General features: G+C 37.7%; 3 protein-coding genes across 3 annotated transcripts; 2 read left to right on the top strand and 1 right to left on the bottom strand.

Annotated features, from left to right (window-relative positions):
• Window positions 1-475: 475 nt before the first annotated feature.
• Window positions 476-2,846, top strand: LOC132630851 (uncharacterized). The gene is made up of 2 exons (XM_060346450.1): window positions 476-974; window positions 2,713-2,846. The coding sequence occupies exons 1-2, from the start codon at window positions 476-478 to the stop codon at window positions 2,844-2,846; spliced, it is 633 nt and encodes a 210-aa protein (XP_060202433.1).
• Window positions 2,847-4,862: 2,016 nt separating this feature from the next.
• Window positions 4,863-7,035, bottom strand: LOC132631254 (uncharacterized). The gene is made up of 2 exons (XM_060346852.1): window positions 6,878-7,035; window positions 4,863-6,067 (listed from the first exon to the last, which is right to left on the bottom strand). Exon 2 carries the CDS (start codon window positions 6,048-6,050, stop codon window positions 5,334-5,336), a length of 717 nt encoding a protein of 238 aa, XP_060202835.1. The 5' UTR covers window positions 6,051-6,067; window positions 6,878-7,035; the 3' UTR covers window positions 4,863-5,333.
• Window positions 7,036-8,699: 1,664 nt separating this feature from the next.
• Window positions 8,700-11,420, top strand: LOC132630850 (uncharacterized). The gene is made up of 4 exons (XM_060346449.1): window positions 8,700-9,304; window positions 9,413-9,966; window positions 10,140-10,750; window positions 10,917-11,420. Exons 1-4 carry the CDS (start codon window positions 8,700-8,702, stop codon window positions 11,418-11,420), a joined length of 2,274 nt encoding a protein of 757 aa, XP_060202432.1.
• Window positions 11,421-27,417: the final 15,997 nt, after the last annotated feature.

Raw genomic sequence — 27,417 nt, 5'->3', positions numbered from 1 at the left:
CCGCAGACCCGCTAGGTGATTTTACACTTGTAAGTTATTGTTGTTGACTTGTTGTTACTCCATTTTTCATGAACATTAACCACGATATGTTCCCTTTTATACTTTTCCCCAAATCCGAGTCAACGATTTCATGGTTGCATGTGTCGCACCTCCATCCCTTTCACTTAGAACACAATTCGTCTCCTCTCTTTTACTTCATCTTTGAATCTTATATCATCATTGACTACGCATCCTCAAGGCCATACAGAGAGTAGTTAGTAGTTGTGAGGATCGGCGTTAAGGGAAATTGCTATGTGGGCTGCCGCATTTAATTCCGCTTTTACTTTCTACCCAAAAGTAGTACGCGTTTGGGCATTTAATTGATATATGCCTATACCTGTTTTTGTCAGCTTCCGTGTAGGCATCTGAATCTCATTCTCGTCCCTAACTTACCAAAATGGACGTGGAATCAAAACCCTTCAACAAATCCACCGAAATGGCTCCTAAAAGAAGAGGAAGAAACTGCTGTTACATCTGCCTTGCCGTTATTCTCCTTCTTGGTCTTCTCTTCCTCATCTTAGGCCTTACAGTTTTCAAAGCCAAAAAACCCATCACAACTGTTAACTCCGTTTCCCTAAAGGACTTAGACGTCTCTTTCGACATCACACGTCTCCAAGTGCACCTAAACATCACACTTCAAGCAGATCTCTCTGTCAAAAACCCCAACCGCGTCGGGTTTAAATACGACCCGACTTCAGCTACCCTACAATATAAAGGCCAAACCATAGGTGATGCCCCTGTTCCAGCTGGATCAATAGGGGCACGTGAAACAAGTCCGATGAATATAACTCTCACTGTTATGGCTGATCGGTTGCTTTCGACAAACGGTTTGTTTTCTGATGTTAGGTCTGGTATATTGCCACTTACAACCTATGTTAAGTTGTCTGGGGTGGTTCGTGTTCTTTTCAAGATTCATGTGAAGACTAGCACTACGTGTGATTTGTATATTGATATTTTAAACAGGAAGCTCGCTAATCAGACTTGTCATTATAAGACAAAGCTATGATGATTCTCCTAGTACCACGGATACATGTGTTATTTTTTTTATTTTATTTTTTCAATTTGTTTTGGTATGTGCAGTTTTGTAAGTATCTTGGTTTCAGAATACTATAATTTTACCAGCTCCCACTTGATATATATACACAAATAACTTGTCCTCTTTGCACTTTAATGTTGGAGTTTTTTGCTTTGTCCAAGAAGAAAATTTTCCATTTTCTGCTAACAGTTTGTGAATAGCGAATCATACATTCGTGTTTATCAAGTATAACTTCGTCTTAGCACCCAACAGTGTGGTTTAGTGGTCACTGAAGTGGGTTAAGAACTGTGAGGTTTCAGGTTCAAATCCTAATAAAAACAAAAAATACTAGGTGATTTTTTTCATCAGTCCTAGCCTTGGTGGATAGAGTTACTTGACGCGTGTTGCTGGTGGGAGGTGGTAGGTATCCCGTGAAATCAGTCGAGGTACGCGCAAAGCTGGCCTGGACACCAAGGTTATACAAAACAGTATAACTTCGTCTTACATAGAGGGTATGTTGTTGTAGTAGTATAGTTACTCTCTGTTTCTTCTGGTCTTGAACCAAAGTAGATAATAATGGAGTTCGTGAGAACATGTAATTCCTCTTCTGTGTACCTTTTTCTCATTCATTTAGTCGTATTGCAACTCAAAATTATTTATTTCGTGAAATGGTTCTGCAAATTTTGTAGTTGAAAGGTTAATGTTGGAAAAAAATATGACAAAGTGGTAAAGTGCAAGTGGCTGTCATACTCACCCCGAGCCCCCTAAGATGACGAAGAATTAAAAAGAGAATTGTTCAAGTGCTTTATCAAGGACCGGAACGGGTTCAACGAGCATATTGGGCAGCTTTTCTATCAACTTGATGCAATTTCATCATTTCTGTCTTTCACTGTCATAATACAGCAGAAAGAACTAGAAAACTTTGCAGAGCTGTGTTGAACTTCATTTTTCAAAAGGATTGGATGTTAGTTATAAGTTGAAGTGAAGTGTATCTGCTATGCAAAATGAAATGGGGATGCTTCTTTGAATGAGGTGTAATATATTTAAGGCAGAAGCAAGGGAGTGAACTCGCCGCCTTATTGCCTGCCATGAAATAAAACAGGAGCTGCAAAGCAAAATCTGACAGGAACAGTCATGGAAAAAGAGCATTCTGCGGACGGGGGCAGATTTATAGGGCAATTTATGGTGCCCATGAACCCATGGTCTTTCCGCCAAATTAGATATATTATGTACATATTTTCTAGAATTGATCGAATATTATCTGCTGGCACCCATGCTCCAAAAAGGCTAATTGGTGCTCTTGGTTGAATGCTAAGTTATTTACCTATACGAGCAAGATCAATTCCCGCTTCCCGCTTCATACATACTTTTTTCTCACTAAAAATGCATACTTTTTCTCCTCTTTTAACAGTGCCCATTTTATGGAAATCCTAGACCCGCTTGTCTGTAGATGGAGTTATTTCAAGTCAAATGTTATTTGGATCTCCTATTATTAAACAAATTGAATTGCTTTATGTTCCTAAGTTATCATGTTAGACACAATGCGCTTATCTCAACCATGTAGCAATAAACTGGAGCATGGGAACATACAAGTGAGAACTAAGTGGTGGGAAGACAAGGCAGCTTCTTAGATGTTTTTATTCTGATTACTTGTGCAGTTCATCTGTTGACACTAAAGAGCAAGACAGCTAGAAAAAACATCCGGTATCAAAGTTTACGAGCACAGGCGTTTCTGATTATTAATTTAGGTAAATTTGGCGATGCCCTTTTATCAGCTATGAACCTGGTGTAATAGCTATACCATGCTTGTATCACAAACCTCTCTTTGCACCCCATTTTGATCAACATGGCCTGATAATAACATGTAGAATTTTGAAGGGGATGATCATATCAGATTACTTCACCCCCTCTTACCCCCTAAGACTGTGTCGTCGTAGAGCCATTAATGCGCAACAAAACGTAAAATAGATTGGTGTTTCAATTCCAACTTACCAAATGGCGTGCCTGTCGCTAATAGTCAAATGTCAGATAGTTGGATCCTTTTAGGTAAAGATTCAAAGATTCTCATCAATTATTTTATAAAAGCTAGATATGGTGGTCTTTATCGAGGTCTCAGGTTCGAAACCCCCTGCCTACAATAGTAGGGGATTTGCCTTCTGGGTCGAGCTCGGCACACAGGGCTTGCCTAGTGCGGGTTATCAATCATGTGTGGTTTGCAAGCTATTGCACATGAGCTGGGTTTACCCTGTGCGCACCCGAAGGGTAGCGGCTGCGGGTTCCCATGTCACAAAAAAAAAATATGGTGGTCTTTTTCTTTTGTTTTAGTTCCTTTTCACCCCAAGAAAAAGTATTTGTCTTTTGCATTATTCATCATTGGCACCAATCAGAAACAAACGCCAGTTTTTTGCTCATTTGGTCGAAAGCTACATACCACCAGAAGCAAGGAAATCAAAGGGGAAAAAGGTGCAGAACATAGATATGACCTTTGAATTTGGACTAATTTGTATGTTATCTGATAGTATCTCTTTATCCTTTTCATTTGCGAAACACCGTTAGGCCATTGGAATTTGGAGTGTAGCTGCGTGTAGATGTTCCATTGGAGGACCCTTTGAATCCCATCATTCAATTTATCTGATCCTATCTCCTTTACTTACCAACTGCCAACAACCCACGGTCTTATTAATGCACTTCCTTAACTTCCCAAAGTAAAATAGAAACTCCCCTTAACCTGCTAATAAAAGACCAAGAGAACAACTTCCTATATCAACTTTAATTGAGTGTAACATATCAGTTTCAGTTCTATTCTGATCAAAATTCTGAATCTGGCTTCTTCTGTTCTTATTTAGTACTACTCGACAGACTACACCTAAATGGCAGGAGATCAACCTAAAGGCTCCAATTTCACTGGGGATAGACATAAGAAGAAAAGCCAGTGGGTTATATCTGTTGTCGTCTTTCTTGCAATCTTCTTCGCTCTCTGCATTGTAGCTCTGATATTGGCATTAACCCTATTCAGGATTAAGGAACCTCACATTAAACTGTCATCTGTAGCTGTCCAAGGATTCTCCACACGCATCTACTGGCCTACTCTACAAATAAAACTGAACATTACCTTGGACCTTAAGATTCAGCTTTGACAATCCAAATAAAGCCAGCTTCAGGCATGGGGCAGGAAAAAGCTTAGTCATGTATAGGAATAACCAGGTAGGACAGATGAACCTAGACTCGGGTTTCATTCCAGCCCACAGCTCTACAACTATTCTTTGCCAACTAATGCTCACGGTCGATTCCTTCTCATCCTACACAGGATGGCTCATCAAAGATATACAAGCTGGGAAACTTGTGATGAAAACAAAAACCGTTATTCCTGGCAAGGCATTGGTATTTAGATAGCTCATTAAGAAACATGTTGAAGTAGCCTCTGCACGTCAAATTATCATTGGGTTCCCTGACCTGAAGATCCTAAAAGATGAGTGCACCGTCCAGGCCTGACAAGTTTTGAGGTGTAGAGATGTTTTGATAGAGTGTCCAGCAGAAAATTTTCTGGAAGACTAGCACCGACTATTTAAATTATATGTAATACTGGTCCTTAAATCCATTTGGGTCGACAATGCATACACCGTTTATGAAGCCTGAGGTTCTTGAGCTAAACAGTCTGGTATCGTGCATTATCACGGAAGTGATGAAATGCCAATACGACTGAAATTTATGTAACAACCAGCACGAGCAAAGTCAGTAGATGAAGTTAGTCCACTTTCAACCATTGATCATCATGACAAAGTACAAAAGCAGAAAAGGAACATAAAAGTCCTCCAAAAGCATACATACATTTTCTAAATCCATAAACTACAGGCTCAGTTTCTTGTTAATTATCTTCTCCAATGGGAGACAACTTACAAGTTTGGGAGCATAAAAGCTCGACAAAAAGTACCAAAATGGCCAACAATCAACTAACAAAATACTCGATAGCAACTTTTGTCCACATCGGACATAGAAGTTGATACAGCCTATACATTATACAGCTACAGGAGTACAGTCACTCAATACTGAAATTAAACTCTACATAATTAGTACATAAAAGTCTTAGAATCACAAGTAAATGCTAGATTAGAAGTCGCGATTTCAACAACCTAAACAATATGTTAATGCTCTACGACATACAAGTCTGAGGTTAGCCACCATACTGAAATGAGTGAGGTTGTCATGTACTAGAATCAATTCCGGCAGAGAACCCAAATCTCTTCACACAGTTATTACTACCTTCCAACATAAGTAGATGTCAAAATATAAGCTTTTTGCATAATCCCTGGTCAATATTATTAAACCGATATGCAGGCTTCATAGGAGCAGCAGGGCAAGTATCAGCAACTCCACTAAGACGAGGTGCAGAGGGAGGTGTCGTGTATCCATCAGAATCTGAAAGTTGAGTTGAGGCTTTCGAATGAAGATCCTCTTTTTGTTTTGAAGTAATAACTTCTAGGAGAGAAGTGTACAACATTTCAAATAACATCTCATCCTCGGACACAGTTCCCACATTGTCCGAGTGATCAACATCTCCATTGAAATTCATAGACTCCTCAAAGCTAAGCTGACGCATCACTTTGGCTCGTGAATCAGTAAAATATTTTTTACACTGTGGGGCAAGCATGAGTTTATCTGGTCCAGGAGCAAATGGATCAAACCCCAACCCCTTCGGAGTCCGTGGACTTCCTTTATTTGAGTAAACCGGGTTGTCATATAGTTGAGAATTGAAGCAAAGAGTCCTGTGACGAGAAGAAGAAGCCGGTGAACAACACCCATCTACGTGGTCGCCACCTTCTCGGATGGAATCAGGAGTGATTGGACCTAAAGGATCAGATGGTTTTGTTGGCAATTGAGGCAACCGCTTAACACTTTCTGCTCTTGGTGACTCATAACACCCCTTCAATTTCTTAACAATGGAGTAGTCAGGCAAACTTTCTCCCTTATTTCCATCAGAAATGACATCAGTATCCATTATTCCTGCAGTATTCACTAATAAACATAGAGTTTATATACGCTCAATGAAACCAAGGTCTAAGCAACTGAAGTAAAAGATAAACGGTAAATAGGTAATTAGAGGATTTAGCAATTAATCTATCATAACGTGAACGAACCAACAACCACTCGATCTCCTATATAACTTGTTATGACATGACCACCTAAAAGGAAACCCAAATGTTAGCCACACACATGGATAGCATCTCTGAAAGCTCCCAAAATCTTCGATTAAAACCAAACCCCACTGCTAGCAATCAATAGAAAAATGTAGTCGTTCATTTTCCCCTCTTAGCAATCAATAAAAAAGAAGCTTTTTTGGTTATTTTATTTTGACAAGAAAGCCTATTTGTTAATTTTAGCAGGTTGAGGAGAAAAGATTTAGGAAAATTCCAGCGTTCAAAGTAGAGTGAAAGGAAAGCTAATACAGCGAGCACAACAAAAGGCTAATGAGCAAATCTGGCGAATTTGAAGAAAAAAATATCAACGGGTTCATCCTTGAAGAAACTATTACTAAAAATAAATTGTTTTAAATTAACCTCAATGGACAAAATAAATTGATTTAGGGTTTTGCAAGAAAGGGCAAAGCCCTAAATCAAGGAAGATGGAGAAACCAAATCGAAGAGAAGAAGTGGCACAAAAGAAGCCTAGTACAAACAGATTGACGAAAGGAAAAAAGGGTATTGGGGAAGCATTATTAATAAAGGAGGAGAGGAATGAAATTAGTTGAATAGTAGTATTGCCAGGCGTAATGGATTGATTGAAATGAACATGTAACGAAGGCAGATAAAAGAATATCAATTTTACCTCAGATTAATGGCAAAGAGGGTTGCGGCAATTCAAGATCTGTAGAAACCGGAGAGGGAAACGCAGGAGAGAGTTGTAAGCGGAGCGAGCTTCGGGCGTTGGTCCTTAGCTTAGAAAATTACCAACAAGAGGGAGCAGTACTATTACCAACTACTAGTGTAGTAATTATGAAAAGGGAAAAGGTCAAATATAACCTCTACTTTAGTTTATTGGTCAAATATATCCTCCGTTAATTAAAATAGTCAAATATATTCCTCTGTTAGTCAAAGTACACAAATATACCCCTGAATGGATAAAAAATCTTAAATCAGCTCAAATTACCCATTTAACAAAAATTACCCATGCCCCATCATTTAGACCCGACCCGACCCACAAAATAATAATAATAATAATAAACATTTGAAGCAAAAATAAGAAAATAATATATCAAATACTTTTGAAAATATTTTAATTACTAAATCTTGTACTAATATATGTTGATATAATATTTTTGAGATCACCATTTCTCCTTGTCAATAGTGACCAGTTCTTTTTCTCTCTCATTTGCAAAACCCATTTTGAGAACCCAATAATCTGAATCAATTCAGATTTGGTATTATAATTTATTCATTTTTCAAGTTATCTTTTTCATCATATTTTTTGGGTGTCTGTTATTTTTTTGTCCTAATTAACCAATTTTTTTTCAAATTATAATGTTGTTGCAGAAATTATCAAAATGGTGAGATTAGAAAGAAAATGGGTTTGTGATGACAAGTTTAATATTTGCAGTGGGAGTTATTGCATCCTTTGGTGCTGGAATATGCTGTAACAAAGGACCATCCGCTAACCAGATTAGGTCGCATAGAGGGGTATATTAGGGTGGGGGAAAATAATTTTGTGGGTCGGGTCGGGTCTAAGTAATGGGGCATGAGTAATTTTTGTTAAATGAGTAATTTGGGATGATTTGGAATTTTTCATCCATTCAGGAGTATATTTGTGTACTTTAGCTAACAGAGGGGTATATTCAACTACTTGGCTAACGAAAGGTATATTTGACCAATAAACTAAAGTAGATGGGTATATTTGACTCTTTTCCCTTATGAAAATGGTCAAAATGCCCCAAGGTATGGAATTTTTTGGCTTTTATAATTGGTCCAGGTATTAACCAAACGTGGATTAAATTATCAAGCTCATATTATTGATCCGACCCGACCTTATAATTAACCCATCTCGATATTTTCTTCCTCATATAATATGATTTAAAATTTGAAATATTATTTTGGCTTATATGTAGTGTAATGTATTAATTGAAAAGTTAATTAGTACTCATCTGGGTTATAAATATTGCATTAAAATTAGTAAAACTTACACAAATAGCTACCTTTTAATAGACTCTAACAAGTTATAGCTATAAGTTGAATATTTACTTTTCGTAGCTGGTTTTTGATATATTTCAGAAGATTCTCGGCTGGATGAAATATAGTGAAATACACTGATATATAGACAGTTGTTGAGTAAAAAACGCCTATATTTATGGCAATAAGAATCTTTTCCAAATTAAATGTTAATTTGTATTTATGGTTCCATGATTCACGCAAACCTCATGAGGTTCCATTACAGCTAACGCCTGTCAATCAAATTGACTCCATTCAAATAGTTTTTGAATTCAAAAAAACAAAATCTGCATCTTATCTTTCCCAAAAAATAGCTAAAGTTTCTTTCGTTTTTTTTTTCAACAATCTGGTTTGCGATAATACAGCAAAATCCCTTTCGTTTATTATTTTTTTCAACAGTCTGATTGAAGATATGTTGTTCTAGTATCGCTGTATTTGTAATGATATAAATGGCCACCGTAACCGCTTTGATCCGACATTCTGGTTTTTGGAAAGATCAAAATTGTTACGTTAACTACAAAATAGATGCAGTTGTATTCTGTGATTATTGCAAATACGATGAACTGGTTGCTACGATTTCAACTCAACTTGGTCTGGATAGTTGCAGAAACAAAATCTCAATAAAATATGTTGTTGAGGGAGATACTCAACCAATGGAAATACACAACGATATGGGAGTTAGGGTGTATGTTGAACTTAAGAGGGAAAAAAGTGTTTTGGGGATGTATCCATTGTGTGTCAGTATTACAGATAATGATGTTGAGGAGATTGCAACTGGTGAGTGTGTTTTTGGAGACGATGTGCTTCAACTTGGATACGATGATAATTTGGAGTTTATGGATGCGTATGATTCGAATGAATTAGATCTGTCTAATTGTGGAAAGGCTGTTGTGTTCTTAGATGAGGACAACAAATTGATTATTTCCAACACAGAACAGAAGGACATTTTTGTAGATCAAATTTACAAGGATAAGGATACATTGAAACTGGTAATGGCGAATTATGCTATCCGAGAACGATTTAACTACAAAACTGAGAGATCAAATGCTATAAGGTATGTGCTTTCCATATTCTAACTCTGCGGGAGATAATAAATGCATTACAAACTGCTCGTTACTGAGAATGACTTCATAATGATATATGTTATTTTTTTTTTTGTTAGCTATACAGTCGTATGTATGTCGCCTGAATGTGAATGGAAATTACGAGCGTCAAGTGTTGGAAAATCTGAACTGTTCAGAGTTAGGTATTTCCATGACCAACATACATGCCCTTTGAAGGACAAGGTATATTCACAGAGACAAGCAACAAGTTGGTTTATTGGGGAATCGGTTGTTAAGCCGAAAATAGCGAACCACAAGAGGAAAGTTAGCCCTGGGGATATAATGGACGACGTAAAAAATGAATTCGGCGTATATGTTTCTTACATGCTGGCCTGGAGAGCAAGAGAAAAAGCTATGAATGATTTGAGGGGGGATCCTGCTGCTTCATACAATAAATTGCCGGCATATGTGTATATCCTAGAAAAAACATATCCTGGATCATATGTTAAAATGCATAAATCATGTGAAAATGAGTTCCTGTATTTCTTTGTTGCACTCAAAGCATTCATAAAGGGATTCGAGTGTTGTAGACCAATAGTGGTAGTGGATGGTGCACACCTTAAAAGCACGTATAATGGTACATTTGTATCCGCAAGTACTTTGGATGGTGCAGGTATGTGTATTCCTGTGCGTTTAATTTCAATAATATAAACTGAAAATACATTGTATATACTGAAATATACTGTGAAATATAGATTACTTTACTCTTATCTTGACTTAAAATATAGACTGAAATACAATACACAATTTATGGATTAACTTTTTACAATGCAAATGTATATACAGGTAATATTCTACCACTGGCATATGGTTTGATAGATTCGGAAAATGATAAGTCCTGGACTTGGTTCTTTGAGCAGTTCAAGCAAACTTATGGTATTAGGGATAACATGTGTGTCGTATCCGACAGACACGAAAGCATAATCAAAGTTGTGTATCGGGTGTATCCTACTGTTCCTCATTTGGCCTGCATATGGCATTTGTGTAAAAATGTGACTAAGAAATACAAGTCGAATGATGAAGTATTGAGTCCTGTGTTTTATTCACTTGCCAAAGCATACACACAGGATGAGTTCGATAAACTGATGGAAAAGATTGAGAATGTTGATATACGAGTAAAGGAATATCTGGATGATGCTGGAAGGGAGACATGGTCTAGGCTATATTCACCTGTTAACAGAGGTTGGACGATGACTTCGAATATAGCGGAATGTATTAATGGAAAACTAGTAGCGGCAAGAGAGTTGCCTGTATTTGATTTCCTTGAAGAAGTTAGGAGGATGTTTGGGAGATGGAATTACACAAATAGGAAAAATGGTACATACACATTCTCCACACTTTCGAGACAATACCAAGAAATGCTCTCAATGAACGAGTATAAATCATTACGCATGAGGGTAAGTTTTTTCTTCATGATAAAACTGGTTTGTTTATTTCTCAGGGTATACTTCTCTGTATTTTTCTATATTTTGTTGTATTTAGCTAACTGCCTTAAGTTTTCTTTTAAGTTTATGGAAACTGACATGCAATGTATTTTTGTTGTTGAATGTACATGTTTCTTAGGTTGAAGCATCAACTGAATATGTTTATATGGTTAATGATGGACCGCGACGTTTCATAATTGATTTGAAGAGGAAAACTTGCAGTTGCAGGATGTTTCAAATGGACGAAATACCATGTTCACATGTCTGGGCTGTATTAAAGAGTAAAAATCTAACGGCTGATGCATATTGTTCAGAATTATTCAAGCCAAATACAGTGGTGAATACGTATGATGTGCCGATTGATCCACTTCCCGACGAGAGCGAGTGGAATGTTCCAACACACATATTGGATGAGGTTGTTCTGCCACCGAGATACAAGCGACCTCCTGGTAGGCCAAAAAAGAAAAGGGATAAGCCATTAATGAAGCTGATGATTGGTAAACGTAGGAATGCTTGTAGTACATGTGGACGCCTTGGTCATAACAGGCGTTCGTGTGGCAATGAGCCACTTAAGAAGAAGAAAAAAAAATGTCTAGTGTTAATTTGTATTTTATTTCTAGTACATTTGTCCGATGATGTTTAAAAAAAATAAAAAATCAGATGTATTCCATCTTGAATTCATTTTTTCTTTTCTTTGATGTATTTCACTGTTGTTATGTCATAGAATTGAACTGATTTGTTCAATAATAAAATTACAAAGAAATTAACTTGGAAAACATTGGTCAATACTTGTGCCTCAATAAATGACTTTATATGTGCAATGATGGTTGTGGGAATACATTTGATTCATTCAGAACAAATTGGCCGAATTATTATACAAAGGGAAAGCATTCAGCAGTTTTGTAACTTTTTTATATTGCTTTGTATTTCACTGTATTTTAATTTATTTCCTAGTATGTCAAAATAGTGTCATTGTTGGGGAATACATTTTAAAGAACACTTGTGAACTTATGAACCAGATGACCTTTATTGCAAATACATACAAAGGGAAAGCATTCAGCAGTTTTGTAACTTTTTTATATTTCTTTGTATTTCAATTTTTTTCCGTCTTATCGTATACAAACTCATTTGCGTCGGAGACACAATTCAATCCAGTGATTAGTGCAAATTCTCTAATGCTAAAACACAATACTTTTCCATTAATTTCAAATGTAAAGCACTTGTATGTACTTTCTTTAAGTTCTTTAACCATGAAGCACCTGAACAACTGTGCTTGTACATCCATATGCTGCATTCTGAGATATTTCCCAAAAATAGAGTCTGCAAACTTGTCCATCTGACCAGCCCCCTTTAGTTTAGCCCTAATGTCACTGATTACATTGACGTTCGTGTATCCTTGCATAGATGGGGCCACGGCAGGTTGCTTCGTGACCAAAAATCTAGAATCCTGCACCAAAAGACATGTAAAACACAGTCAATTTTCCCTACGAAACTAAGATACAAAAATTTAAAAACAAGAAATCACAACTAGAAAGAAACACAACTGCTAAAGTCTTAAAATCTATAACAAACATGCTGTATTTTTGACATTGACTGAAATACACTGAACTATAATGAACAATTATACTGATAAAAATGTCCAACCCAGATTAAAAACACAAATATAACAAAACTCAAAAACATAACTACCAGTTGTTAAAATGTATATAACAAATTGAAAAACACATAAATAATTCAAAAACAAAAGAAAATACGAAAAAAAATACACATAAATATATGGGAAATATAGATCTGGTGAATTGAAATACATTCATGAAAAAGGGGAAAAATACCTCTCCAACGTCTTCTACATCAATTGAAGGTTTCTGCCGAACTACTTTTTTGCCCTTGCCTCCAGGAACATTCTTGGCAACCTTTCTCTTCTTCTGTAGCGGCACTTGAGAAACTTTCTTATCTGGTGCTGACTGTTTCCTCTTTGTTTCTTTATCATCATGAGAATCATGATGTTGTTTGTTCCTTCTTGGATCATTGATTTTTTTGCTACGCATCTCAGCATAAGATGACCCTCTTGCAATGGGGTTTTCTTGTTGAGTGAATCCCAAAGAGAAACTAGGAGCATCTATTATATTTTCTATACCTCGAGTTCTCGTGCCCGGAGAGCCAATTTCAGCCATTGAAATGGAATCTGTGCATCTTGTTGAAAAACAACACTAAGAATGAATGATCTATGTATCTGAGAATGATGAAATTAAAGCAACAGAGATTTTTTTTTTTAAAAAAAAGGAAACAACATGCATCTACACAAAAATATACTGAAATACAGTACACAAAATCAAAAACAAGCAGAAACTTACCTATTTTTGGTAAATGTTTTGCTTAGAAACTGTAAAAATTAATGTGGTGTTATGTGAGAGTGAAAAACGGAATTGATAATTGAAAAGGTGGAAGAAACTGATTTGAATTATGGAAGAAATGGGGGGAATTGGGATTTAATTGCGTGTATTTAGGTGGAGAGAGAGAGAGTATATTTGGGAACTAAGCGTGAAAAGAGGGATATGGTGTTGCACGGTTATTTTTACAAAAAGTGGGGTAGCTATGAAGTGTAAAATTTGAAAAATATATTTATGGATCATAAATATTAAAAAGGTTAGATATTATCCATAAATAAGTCTTAGGGGTAGTTACACCAAGTAAATTTTACTTAAAATTATTTATATCACTTTATGGACCTCGCCTCACTTGGTAGTTTTGTTGAATACCACAACGAAGGACGTAACATGAGTTTTCAAATCGAAGATCACTTAATCTTTAGAAAATACTGAAGGAAGGTGCACTTAATCTTTAACATACCTCTTAAGGAATACTAACTCTTTAAAAAATTAGATATTTTGATTAAATTATTCTTAATTAAATACTACCTAATAATTAATATAATTTCTTGATTACATGAAAGTCACTTATCTAAATAAGAGTAAGTTTGGAAGCAAATAATTAATTCCTTCTTAATTATGTAAGGGACACGTATTTTGAACCGATTTAAGACTAAGTGGACACTAATTATGAACCGAAGGAAGTAAACAACACCAAGTTCCAAAAATAATACTCCCTCCGTTTGAAAATATTTGTCGTCCTTGCTAGAAATATTTGTCTTAAAATATTTGTCATTTTATTTATCCAAGATAAAATTAAGTATCTTTTACCCATTTTACCCTTGTATTTATTCATCAATTGGCTGATTTTGTGAGTTCACATACCAACATTTAAGAGGTTTCATCATTAATGGAGTAAATATTTATTGAGGAGAGAGAACATGATGAAATATATTAAAAGGGTAAAATAGTCAAAATGGTACCCTTATAAATGTTTTTTTAATGAGCGTGTAAATAAAAAATGCGACAAATATTTTGAGACCGAGGGAGTAAAACGTTAACTTTAATTTGTGTCTACAGCTCCTACTAAAGTCGAATCAACTTGGTTCGCTACCTCCTTTTATATGATAACTATATTTTAATTTGATACTGACATATTTTGATTTAGACACCGCAATAAAGGTTACTTGATCCATGTGAAAATAAATTCTTTTTTATTTTTACAGAAATAAAAATAAGGGACAATGTTTTTTTCAACAGGTGAAAGGAGGGTATTTTTGAGTCATTTCTGATTACGTTATGGGCATTTTGAATCCCATAGGTAGAAAGAGAGCTAAAGTTGATCCAACGGGAAGTGTCATGATGTATGCTATTTATTAATGATATAGTTTTGATTGACGAGACACGCGATGGAGATAACGATAAATTGGAGGTTTGAAGACAGACTTGGAATCTAAAGGGTTCAGGTTGAGTAGGACTAAGACAAAGTACTTGGAGTGTAAGTTTAGTGATATAACTCACGAGGCAGATGTGGAAGTGATGATTGAAAATCAAATCATCCCCAAGATGGAAAGTTTCAAGTATCTTGGGTCAATAATCCAAGAAAATAGGAAGATTGACAATGATGTTACACATCGCATTGGAGATGGGTGGATGAAACAGAGGCTCGCATCAGGTGTCTTGTGCGATAAGAATGTGTCATCAAGGAGATCAGAACTTAGTTGCTATAAACCTATGAATAGGAAAACAAAGACGGGTGGATCTAGAGATAGAGGTGGGCCAAAGAAGTACTTGAGAGAGGTAATTAGACAGGACATAACACATCTGCAGCTTACCGAGGATATGATCCTAGATAGGAGGATATGGAGATCAAGGATTAGGGCAGCAAGTTAGTAGATAGATAGGAAGCTCGCATCCGGTGTCTTGTGCAATAAAAATGTGCCACCCAGACTTAAAGGCAAGTTTTATAGAGTGGTGGTTAAACCAGTTTTGTATATGGGGTGGAGTGTTGGTTGGTCAAGAACTCGCACTTCCAAAAGATAAAAGTAGCAGAAATGAGGATGTTGAGATGGATGTGTAGGCTTACTAGGAGGGATATAATTAAGAAGGAAGATATTCGCAACAATGTAGGAGTGACATTCATGCCAGATAAGATGAGAGAAACGACACTCAAATGGTTCAAGCATATGAAGTGGAGAAGGTGTGAGAGGTTGATTGTAACGACCCGCCTGGTCGTTATAGTGGTTTTGACCCATTTACCCTTGTTGACCTTTCCCCAAGTCCCGTTAGTATGATCTATGACTTAATGAAGTCATTGGGTTAGTTCTCGCAAGGTTCTAGTGTAAATTGAGTCATTGATGGAGAAACTAGTTAAGTTAACGAGTTAGAGTTGACCACGGTTAACGTCGGGTTAGGATGACCCCGTGTCAATGTTTAGGAAGTTCCAACAAGTTAATATGACGATTTTGAACTTGTCCAAGAGTTTTGGTGAGGTTTCAAAAAGTTTCAGATGGGTTTGGGTTTTGTCGCGCTCGTATTCGATGTTTTCGATATAGGTCTTTGGCTAGAAAGGGATCCATATTGATAAAATTACCTTTTTTTGTGTGAGGTTTGAACCATTAAATCCGTATCGTAATTACGAAGCTATAGCAAAAAGAATCGTCGCGTTTCGCCTCCATATGATGGAGTTATGACCATTTTTGTGCGGACTGTTCCAGCAGGTCCGCTGTAGCGGACTCAGGGCCTCCATAGCGGGACCGCTGCAGTGGTCATGGTAACCGACGGGGTCAGAATACCCTCTTTTTATACTCCAACTCCGAACCATTACCCACAAGACCCCATAGTTAGTTTTCAAGAGAGAAAGAGGCAAACTTCATTCCATTCATTGGTGAAAGCATCTTAGAGGGTAAGTCCCCACCTTTATTTGTTCCTTTTCTTTTCTTCTTCAAGTTCCATGATTAGTTTAATGTCCATCAATGGTGGGTGAAAATCTCAGAATCCTAGAATTAGTAAACCCTTAAATAATTGATGGGTTGTTGATTTTGTTGTTGATTAATCATCTAGGAGTATAGATTATCACTTTCTAGGAAGGGAATTTGATATCTTATGGTTGAAATTGCATGTTGAGACTTAGGGTTCTAATAAAATGGGAACTTTGACCTAAAATCTTTTTGAAAGGGTAAAATTGATCAGAAACCCATGAATTAAAGGTTAATGATTGTAGAGATAGAAGTTATGATAAATTCACCAAGAAGTTATGATAAATTCACCATTAAAGGATGGTTTCATCCATTGAAAAGGGTAAAATTAAGTGGGTCTTCTTCCCCAAATTTTTGTTCTTGTTTAAATACATGGGTTGTTGCTTACTTAGCATCATATTGTTAGACTTTGACAGTTCTGAGGCGCTTCGAAAATAAAAGGCTCATGTGGAGTAGTTCGTGGCTCTTGTTCTGCATTCGAGGTAGGTTACAGCTTACTTTAGTTAGACTTTAATTAGCGAAATGTATGTATTGTGTAGAATTGACGGGAGAAAGCATGATTAGGTCTTAGGACATGGTGTTTTGGTTGGATATTAGCTAGGTTGGTATGACTTCTAACTTTGTGGGCTCGTCGCCATTACTTTATGTACTGAAATATGAGGTGTAGCTGTATTCATACTGTGGCGATTCGGGATGAATTTCTATTAGGTTGATTGTTGTTGATGGTGGCTCGTTGCCTTATTATTGTGATTAGACTTATTACCTAAATTGTCGTGTTGTACTCAGTTCTCTCTTATTAGGCTGATTGTTGTTGATAATGGCTCATTGCCCTATTATTGTGATTAGACTTATTACCTAAAAAGGGTAAGGATAATGAGTTTAGACTTGAATTGTGATATAAACTTATGACAGTACGTAGATGAAAACTTGATACATGATTTACTGTTGATGATAATATATAGAAAAATGGAGCATCTTGGTGATACAAGACTTAGTTATGAGACATACTTGCTATATGTGGAAGTAAAGAGGGACATAGAGTCTTATGTTGGTTGAGACGGTTTGCATGATTCATTTCATGGTTGAGTTGATCTAAGTCTTGATATGACTTGTGGCTTTGTGACTTGTACTTTCATAGTTGCTTTATTGGTTTGCATTGATTTACCATGTTTACACTCATTTATGCATTCATACACTCATACATGATGGAAATGGTTTGGAAACGATTCATAGAAGACTTGTGGAATGATGCCTTGTGTTTTGACATTGATATTGCTAATTGTTCATAGTCCATACATGCTAATGATTTGGAATACGTTGAGACATACATTGTGATGTGAAATCAATGAAGAAGTTAATATAATCTTCTTGTTGAACTTGTGATACTATTTGATACATGGTACTTGATAAATTGATCATTGAAATTGATGTGACCTAGTTGTGAGCTCGTGGTCCGAGGTTTGCTCCGAAACGAGTGGCGTATATATATATATATGAAAAGACACATTTGACGGAGGGTGAGGATGTGGCCTAGTTGTGAGCTCGTGGTCCGAGGTTCGTTCCGTAACGAGTGGTACATGGACACCATGGGTCCCTTGCAGGTCATGCCTATTGGGCAAAGACACCAATTAGCATGAATGTACAATTCGAGTGATTGGCCAGTGCATTACACATCATTACATTTTATTCTGCATTATTATATGCTCATTTGCTTCTGATTATGGTATGGATGTTGAATGCCTATTGTGATAGAAATATGACCATTGACTGAGTTAAATTGTGGATTATTGACTCTACCTTGGGACGGAACTTAGACTTGTGATTATCAGGTGAGATTATTGAGACTTGATAGACTTGTGATTTAGAAGCTTCTATGACTCTGTTATGGGATATTCTGTGACTGGGATTTGAGTATTAGGTGCCTAATTGTTTATCTTGTTGATTTTATACTTATATGCGTGAACTAATCTTAGTCGGCCTATGATTCTGTCACGCCCCAAATCTAGAGTGGCGTGACCGGCAACTCGATGCCAAAATAGGCCCGAGCGAACCACTCTACATCTGAAACTTTGAGGAGTAACCCCCCGACTTAAACCGGTAAGGCCTACCTGCACACAAACAACACCAACAAGTTGGCGAGGTCGCAATCTGGATACATATATATAAATACTGACTGTCTCGTCTGAACTGGGCATACACACCTAAAATATATGTATACACAACTGAGCAAGCTGACGGGGCTGCTATGATCGTATAAAACCAACAGTATCCAACAGACATACATAAACCGACAAGGCTATCACACAGACACACTATATACAGGACTCGTCTACAAGCCTCTAGGGGGATGTGTGACTGTACCATACAATCTAGAATTAAAAGGAAGGAATCCAAAGGACCTGGCAACTTCGAACAAAAGAGGAGCTCACCAATCAGCTGATGTCAGATCCTGTCTACTGGAGAGGTCTATCAATCTGTCGATCTGTACTTGCAGGTATGAATGCAGCGCCCCGACAAAAGGGACGTCAGTACGAAATAATGTACCGAGTATGTAAGGCAACAATAACTGAAACCGAACTGAAACAATACAATCCGAAGGCCAAAGAATGCCCTGAATATCTCTCCAGACCTGTCTCATATGAAATGCAATATAATATTATTATATATCTTACTGACCAAGTGGCCAGGCAACTGTAAAATCTCACTGGCTAAGTAGCAAGGAAATATGTCTCACTGACCCGTAGGCCAGGCAAAATAAAAACGTCTCATTGACTAAGTGGCCAGCCTAAAGAAAAATATATATGTATATCATGCAGTATATCATGCATATGCTGAAAAACACTGATACTGTAACATGTCTCTTCTGTCTCTCTATAAACTCAAGGGCATAGAGAAGGGATGTGGCCCCTCAGAAAGAATAACGTAACACTCAGAAACTAGACAATAATATGACAAGCTCTACTTTGACAAATCTCGAGTCATAAGGTTTATCACGCTCTTACCATATATGGACACATGCCAAGAAAAGAAGGAACAACCTTAACATGCCTTTTCGGTCTTCTATTACTTAACGTTTATTCTCCCGAGCTCGTAAATCTACATTCAAGAGAAATCATACCACTGTTAGGCTTATCGTCATACGCCTATCTTAGGTCTTTAAATTAAACTTCTTTAGAATCTGCCGAAATTCAGGCAGCATCTCCCCTGTTTATGTTCCTAACCCAAAATCACAATATCAACAACCAACACAATAACAACAACTCTAATGCCAACAACATCATTATCCATACCAAAATATTTCATAAAACATCTCACACGATGTTTATCCAATTTCTCAACCCACAAATTCGTTATACACTTATTTAATAACCTTATCTCCGTAAATAAGCTTAAATCAATATCAATAAAGGAAGATTCTTACCTTACCTCCACTAGAACCGCAATATCTTCACTTTCCACCTTGAATTCAAACCAAGACTCGCTGTAATATGATTTTATAATTGCAACTATACGCTGTCTGGACCAGAATCCGAAGATTACACTTAATTTAGGCTAAACTTTGATGTTTGGAAGGTTGGGGAAATTTCCAGAATATTTGGAAGGTCTGGAGGGGTGTTTGGATGACAAATAATGGGGTTAGCCCCCTTTTATAATGTTCTAGAGTCGGGTTGCACCAACCTAGAATTTACTCAGCGCGTTGGCGCCACCTTGGGGCGCGTTCGTGATGAGTTGTTGCCTGCTCCTCTGCGCGTTCGCGCCACTCTGAGGCGCGTTCGCGCAGGGTTATTCCCTGCCCTGGCAGTCTATCCTAAAACGCCCATAACGTTTGATTCCGATGTCGGATTGATGCGTGGTTTTTTGCGTTGGAAACTAGACTTTCGAAACTTCAATTTAGGCTTCTGCTTTACCTCAAAACTCCTCATATGCTAAAGATATTCTTTCTCCAAGTTGGACCAAAATTGTCCCCCATCTTTCCTCCAAGTTCCAACAAACTTAATTTCCTTAATCTACTTGCCTTCGATGTTTCCCTAACTTATTATATGAACTTAAACCCTCATACTCATAAGGTAGGCGCATATAATCTCATATATCCCAGAAGGTGCTCCAATATCCACAATTACACAGATGAGACCTAATGAATCTTACGTACCAAACTACGAGGTGTAACAGATGCTTACCAGTACATAGTGTTTGTACTGATACTACATTGCTGCACCCTTTTTGAGTGCAGATTGTGTCCCAGACATTTTATCCAGACTAAATCTCTAGCTTAAAGCTAGTTTGCTCAATCAGATCTGAGGGTGAGCTTCTACCCATGCCATGCCACCTGAAGATCTCTCTTTCTAGATGTTTACTTTCACTCCAGACATTAATTGTTATTATATTTGAGATATACTTCATTCTTTAGACATTATTGGTTAGAGTCCTTTTACCATGACTTTTAGATTTTAGGGGTGTAATTTAAGACTTCCGCGCTTATATTATTTATTACTTATTATTTAAGACTTGGTCAGACTATTTATTCATTCACTTATTTATTGATATTTAGAGTATAAATGATTAAAAAAGTTGAAATTGGCTAGTGATTAATGGGTTAACGAGTAAGGATTCGCCTACTAGTGATAATAAGGTAGGTTCCCGCATGATCGGTAATTTGGGTCGTGAGATTGATAATGGTAGGTCTGAGGAGAGGTAGAAATAGGCTGTAGAAGTATTGAGGAGAGGTGATTAGACAGGACATGACACACCGGCAACTTATCGAGGACGTGATCATAGATAGGAGGAGGATATGGAGGTCGAGGATTAGGGTAGAAGGTTAGTAGGTAGCCAAGCGTTGTTTAATTTTTCAAATCAGTATTATTATTATTATTATTATTATTATTATTGTTATTATTATTGTTTTTTTTATTGTTTTTGTTATTCTTATTGTTATTGTTATTGTTGTTGTTATTGTCATCATCATCATCATCATCATCATCATCATTATTAGTCAACTAGAGCAGTAAACTCTTTTTTGAAAGTATAATCAATTAGAAGAGTAATTTTTATAAAAAAATTTAAAAGAAGTAATAGTGTCCAATTTTATCAGAAAACTGGAACTGGGGTTACCACTACTTTCTCCTTCCTCCGTAGCAACAGTTTCTACGGTGTTATCAACTGGTAGGTCTTCCACCGTATTATAAACTGGTGTTTCTATAACTTGTTTTCCTTTTCCCTCCAGCTGCGAGACCCTATGATCTAAAGTGGTCTGGTGTCTCCTAAGGGTGGAAATTTCTTGCTTAAGGTTATGAACCTCTCTTTCTAAATCTTGGGTGGTTGCCGGTGTATTTATGATATTTCGGCGCTCTTGGAGGAGTTTCTTGACTCCAGCCATAGTATAAGGTCCTGTAGGTTCTCTAATTTCTACAACAATTGGTTCTTCATGGGCCTGCTGTTTTGAACCTATTTGGAAAAATTATAGATTTGGAAAATAATATTACTTGCTCATCCAACATGTCATCTAATCAAGGGATAGGATGTCGATACAGTCACGACTCAACCGGAGGGCTGCGACGGGCACCCGGTGCTAGCCCACCCGGGCACCCCTTAGCATACCTTTACACTTACATCTAGGTGAGCCACATATTAAAACTTACATTTATATTAATCAATCATACTAGTCCCATTGGACAACAACACCTTCATATCATCATTGGCATCTTTGCCCATATCAATGTACATAAGCCGACGAGGCTAACAAAATGAAATCCAAAATATAGGCCGACAAGGCCAAACACATCTAACCATATACACATGTCTACGAGCCACTAAGGAGAGTATGTCATATTATATAGGCGGGACAGGACCCCGCTATGCCCATAAATATGTACACAAAAGAATAAGTACCAAAAGCTATAGCTTCGAATGAAATGGAGCTCCGCTATGTAGTCCCAGAGAAATGTAGCTATGGATCAAGTCTGTCTCCCTGGGCACCTGCGGGCATGACGCAGCGTCCACAAATAAAAGGACGTCAGTACGAAGAATGTACTGAGTATGTAAAGCATGATCAATATCAATATAGAAGCATAATAAGCAACATGAGAATCAGCATAAGATGGGAGATATTAGAATCATCGTCATAAGCACTTACTTGCTTCTCATGGGGACCTTCCATTTCTAGCACGTATTTATGTACATACATCCATATCCGTATCCGTACTCATTTACATTATGTCCATAATTGTATTCATATACATAGTCTTATTCATATTCGTATCTATATCATATACATGACCATATCATATACATAGCATTTACATAGCATGCCCGACCACGAAGGTTCAGTGTTTCACGTACCCGACCATGGCTAGGCTCGGTTATCATACATACTTGGCCAACCAAGGCTCAAGGTTACACATACCTGGCCCTACCAAGGCTTCATGGTTATCCGTACCATCTGCAGAGGTGTGCGCGCTTTACATCAATATATACATATTCTACCCGGCCTTATAAGCTTGGGGTTCCATAATAGTCATACATAGATACATATACATAATAGCTCATAAGAATCTTTACTATTATCATCGTCGTTCATTACATCTATCCTTATAGGGCTACTCGTCATATGAGGAACTTAGTACAATCATAACATATCGAAAATCATAAGCTTAGTAGCTTTTGAAGATAGAGTCATTTGGAGGACATCGTAGACTTATAGAAGATTTAGATGATTGGCCAAAGAACCATGCCTTATGAAAGAAGGGTTAGCCTTACATACCTTTCCGTTCAACTATTCTACCACTTGCACGTTCTCCTTCAACGCTCACGTTCTACCTTCATTGAAGTTGTATTATCATTAGAAATCGATAGCTAGCATACACGACTAAAGCTAGAGAAAATTGGACAGCATCTCCTTTATTTATACAACATTCCTCCATATCGTATATCAACTCTCAAACGTCAATAATACATTCACAATATCATAACAATAGCCTTTATTCATCCACTTTATCTATATTTCCCAATTCACTTCCAATCACCCATATCCATGGTCATAACACACATTTACATTCGTTCATATACATTGCCTATCCCGTGTTCTTAACATCAGTTATAACATATCAGTATCACAACACATCAAGAATCATGACTCAATTCAAGTTATTACTCAAAATGGCATTATTCCCCATTCATGACCCATTTTTCTACATCCTTCTACAATCCAAGTATTTCAACTTTCAAATATCTTAAACAACATGGAAATACCATAAATCTTACCTTAGATGTTGTAGGAACAAGCTTTGGGTGGAAATACTTCACTTGAGCCAAAACCCTAGTTCATCTCTAATGAGATTTCTTGACTTGGATGATCTTTTAATGGGTTTATTACACTTGATTCACTTAGTTTATGTTGTTGATCACTAATACCTCTTGAATTCTTGTGGAATAAATGTAGAGAGATGTTTTAGAGAGAAGGGGTGTGATATGGAAATGAAATGAAATAAGACTTGGTCCCTCATTAAATACACCAATCTGTTCCCGACCAGTTCTACGGACCAACAGACGGTCCGTACATTATATACGGGCCGTATGTTTGGTCCAGTGAAGTGATTCATTCTGGGCTGACTATACGGTCCAACATACGGACCGTATATTTTATACGGCCAGTATGTTTGGCCGTATAATCCCCAGTGTTCCGAAGTTCATTTTCGTCGACTCGTTTGATCTCCAATCCTTATGGAACCTTCTAAGCACGTTTTAAACACCTCAATACCAATCTAAGGGATGTTATCACTCTTCTCCAAGACATCATTAAATCCTCGCTAACTCGTTACTCGTAATTCCTTTCCGTTACCTATTGTAAGCCTTGCCTTCTCTTGGCAAACTTTCTCCCCCTTTCTCGAACATCTTTGAAATCTTAATTAGGGTCATCAAATGTAATTCCTTACTTATCGAAATACCGTATACTTCGTGCTCTTCGTTAGTCTATTCACTGTGCATCAACGAAAATGTTTTCCGAGGTGTAACATTCTCCCCCGCCTTAAGAACATTCGTCCTCGAATATTAAGTCGTCGGGGATTCTATAAAAATTTCGCCAGAGTTTCCCCTATAATATGGCACTACCATCCTGTCACAATAATCCATAATAACAATGCCTCACAGGTCCACAACATAATAGCAATAGAATTTGGCCACACACGACCCAAAAGTATAAAAGAAAAACATACATACCTTATGATCTTGATATCTCATCTTGGATTTCTTCTAAGGGCTGGAATAAATGTGGGTACTTGGAATAATTTCTTCCGCTTCCCATGTCATTTCTTCTCGTTTATTGCTTCTCCATAAGACCTTAACCGAGGCCACCTCCTTGTTTCTAAGCCTCCGTACTTGCCTATCTAGTATGCAATGGGTACCTCTTCATAAGTCAACTTCTTTGTCACTTGAACATCATTTACTGGCACGATCCTAGTAGGATCTCCAACACATTTATGAAGCATCGAGACATGGAAAACTGGGTGAACCGACTCCAAATCAGGAGGTAGATCTAACTCATAGGCCACTTTGCCTACTTTGCGCACAATCTCATAAGGCCCAATGTATTGGGGACTAAGCTTCCCCTTTCTGCCGAATCTCATTAAACCCTTCATTGGTGACACTTTCAAGAATACCCAATCTTTCACTTGGAACTCGAAGTCCCTTCGACGATTATTCGCATAGGACTTTTGATGACTTTGGGCTGCTAATAACCGATCTTGTATGAGCTTGACTTTCTCTATGGCTTGCTGGACCAAGTCTGGCCCTATCAACTTAGTCTCTCCTACCTCAAACCACCCAATTGGGGATCTACACTTTCGCCCATATAAAGCCTCATACGGTGCCATTTGAATGCTAAAATGATAACTATTGTTATAAGCGAATTCAATGAGTGGCAAGCGATCATCCCAATTACTCCCAAAATCTATCATACATGCCCATAACATATCTTCAAGAGTCTGAATAGTACGTTCAGCTTGTCCATCAGTCTGCGGAGGAAATGCCGTGCTAAGGCTCACTTGGGTCCCTAAACCCTCTTGGAAGGACTTCCAAAAATTAGTTGTAAACTGAGTCCCTCTATCAGAGATAATAGATGCTGGAACACCATGGAGTCGCACTATCTCTCTAACATAAAGCTTTGCATAATCTTCCGCCACATATGTCGTTCTGACTGGTAAGAAATGAGCTGACTTCGTGAGTCTATCAACAATCACCCACATAGAATCATACTTATGTCGAGAACGGGGTAAGTCTATAATGAAGTCCATGTTAATTACTTCCCACTTCCAAGTTGGAATTTCTATAGGTTGCAGCAATCCGCCCGGCTTTTGGTACTCGATTTTCACTTGTTGACAGTTGGGACATTGAGCTACGAATTCCGCTATATCTTTCTTCATCCCATTCCACCAATATATAGGTTTAAGATCATGGTACATTTTAGTAGCTCCAGGGTGAACAGAATAACGGGAGCAATGAGCTTCTCTCAATATTTGGTGGCGCAAACCTGCCACATCGGGAACACATAATCTGCCTTGGCATCGAAGAACTCCGTCTTCTGAAATCTCAAATGATGACTCCTCATTTTGAGGGAGTGTATCTTTGTAATGCATTAGCATGGAATCTTCGTACTGTCGCTCTTTCACTTCCGCTACTAGCGACGAGACTGTTGAATTCTGAATGGTAGTTCCCCTGCTACCTGAGTCCACTACTCGAACTCCTAGGCTAGCTAACTGCTGGAGCTCATGAATCATTTCTCTCTTCTCTGGTCATACATCATAAAAACTTCCCATAGATCTACGGCTAAGAGCATCAGCCACAACATTTTCCTTTCCGGGGTGATATAAGATATCAACATCATAATCCTTTAGCAATTCCACCCATCGTCGTTGCCGCAAATTCAACTCCTTCTGCTTGAAGATATACTGAAGGCTCTTATGATCTGTATAAATATCCACATGGACACCATATAAATAATGTCTCCATATCTTTAATGCATGAACCACTGCAGCCAATTCTAGATCATGGGTTGGGTAATTTTTCTCATGTTTCCATAATTGCCTTGAAGCATACGCAATCACCTTACCATGTTGCATCAACAAACAGCCTAGACCACCACCTGAAGCATCACAATAAACCTCAAACCTTCCAATCCCTCTTGAAGTGTCAGGACAGGGGCAGAAGTCAATCTACCTTTTAGCTCTTGGAAACTACGTTCACAAGCATCTGTCCATTGAAACTTTGCTGATTTCTGGGTCAGCTTTGTGAGTGGTGCATAAATAGAAGAAAAGCCTTCAACAAATCTCCTATAATAACCTGCTAAGCCCAGAAAGCTGCGAACCTCCGTAGGAGTTTTGGGCCTTGGCCAAGTCTTCACGGCCTCAATCTTTTGGCTATCTACCCGAATACCATCGGCTGAAACAATGTGCCCCAGAAATGTCACTGAGTTTAACCAGAACTCATAGTTAGAAAATTTTGCAAACAACTCTCGATTTTGAAGAACTCTAAGGACAGTACGCAAATGATCCGTATGTTCTGCCTCGGATCTAGAATACACCAAGATATCGTCGATGAATACAATCACAAATAGATCTAAGAAGGGCGTGAACTCGTTGTTCATCAAATCCATAAATACTGCCGGTGCATTAGTTAGTCCAAATGACATTACCCGGAACTCAAAATGACCATATCTTGTTCTGAAGGCTGTCTTAGGGATATCTTTCTACCTAACTCTCACTTGATGATACCCGGACCTCAAATCGATCTTTGAAAACCATTTGGCACCATGCAATTGATCATATAAGTCATCAATCCTCGGAAGAGGATATTTGTTCTTAATCTTCACCTTATTCAATTGTCGATAGTCAATGCACATTCTCAAGGAGCCATCTTTCTTTCGGACAAACAATACGGGTGCTCCCCACAGGGATGAACTAGGCCTAATAAAGCCTTTCTCAAGAAAGTCTTTCAATTGCTCCTTCAACTCTTTCAATTATGCGGGTGCCATTCTATAAGGAGGAATAGATATAGGCTTAGTGCCTGGAAACACATCAATAGCAAAATCAATCTCCCGCTCAGGAGGAAGACCTGGAAGCTCTTCCGGGAACACATCCGGAAATTTATTCACCACGAGAACTGACTGAAGAGTTGGCGATTCAGCTTCTACATCTTGAACCAGAACTAGATGAAAAATGCATCCCTTCGTGATCATTTTCCTTGCCTTTAGTTAAGAAATAAACCTACCTTTTGGTGACGCAGTAATCCCTTTCCATTCTAAAAC

This window comes from Lycium barbarum, chromosome 3 (genome assembly GCF_019175385.1).
Source record: "Lycium barbarum isolate Lr01 chromosome 3, ASM1917538v2, whole genome shotgun sequence".
Lineage (NCBI taxonomy): Eukaryota > Viridiplantae > Streptophyta > Magnoliopsida > Solanales > Solanaceae > Lycium > Lycium barbarum.
Note: the sequence above shows the minus strand (reverse complement) of the source record. Positions and strands in the feature narration are given on the sequence as shown.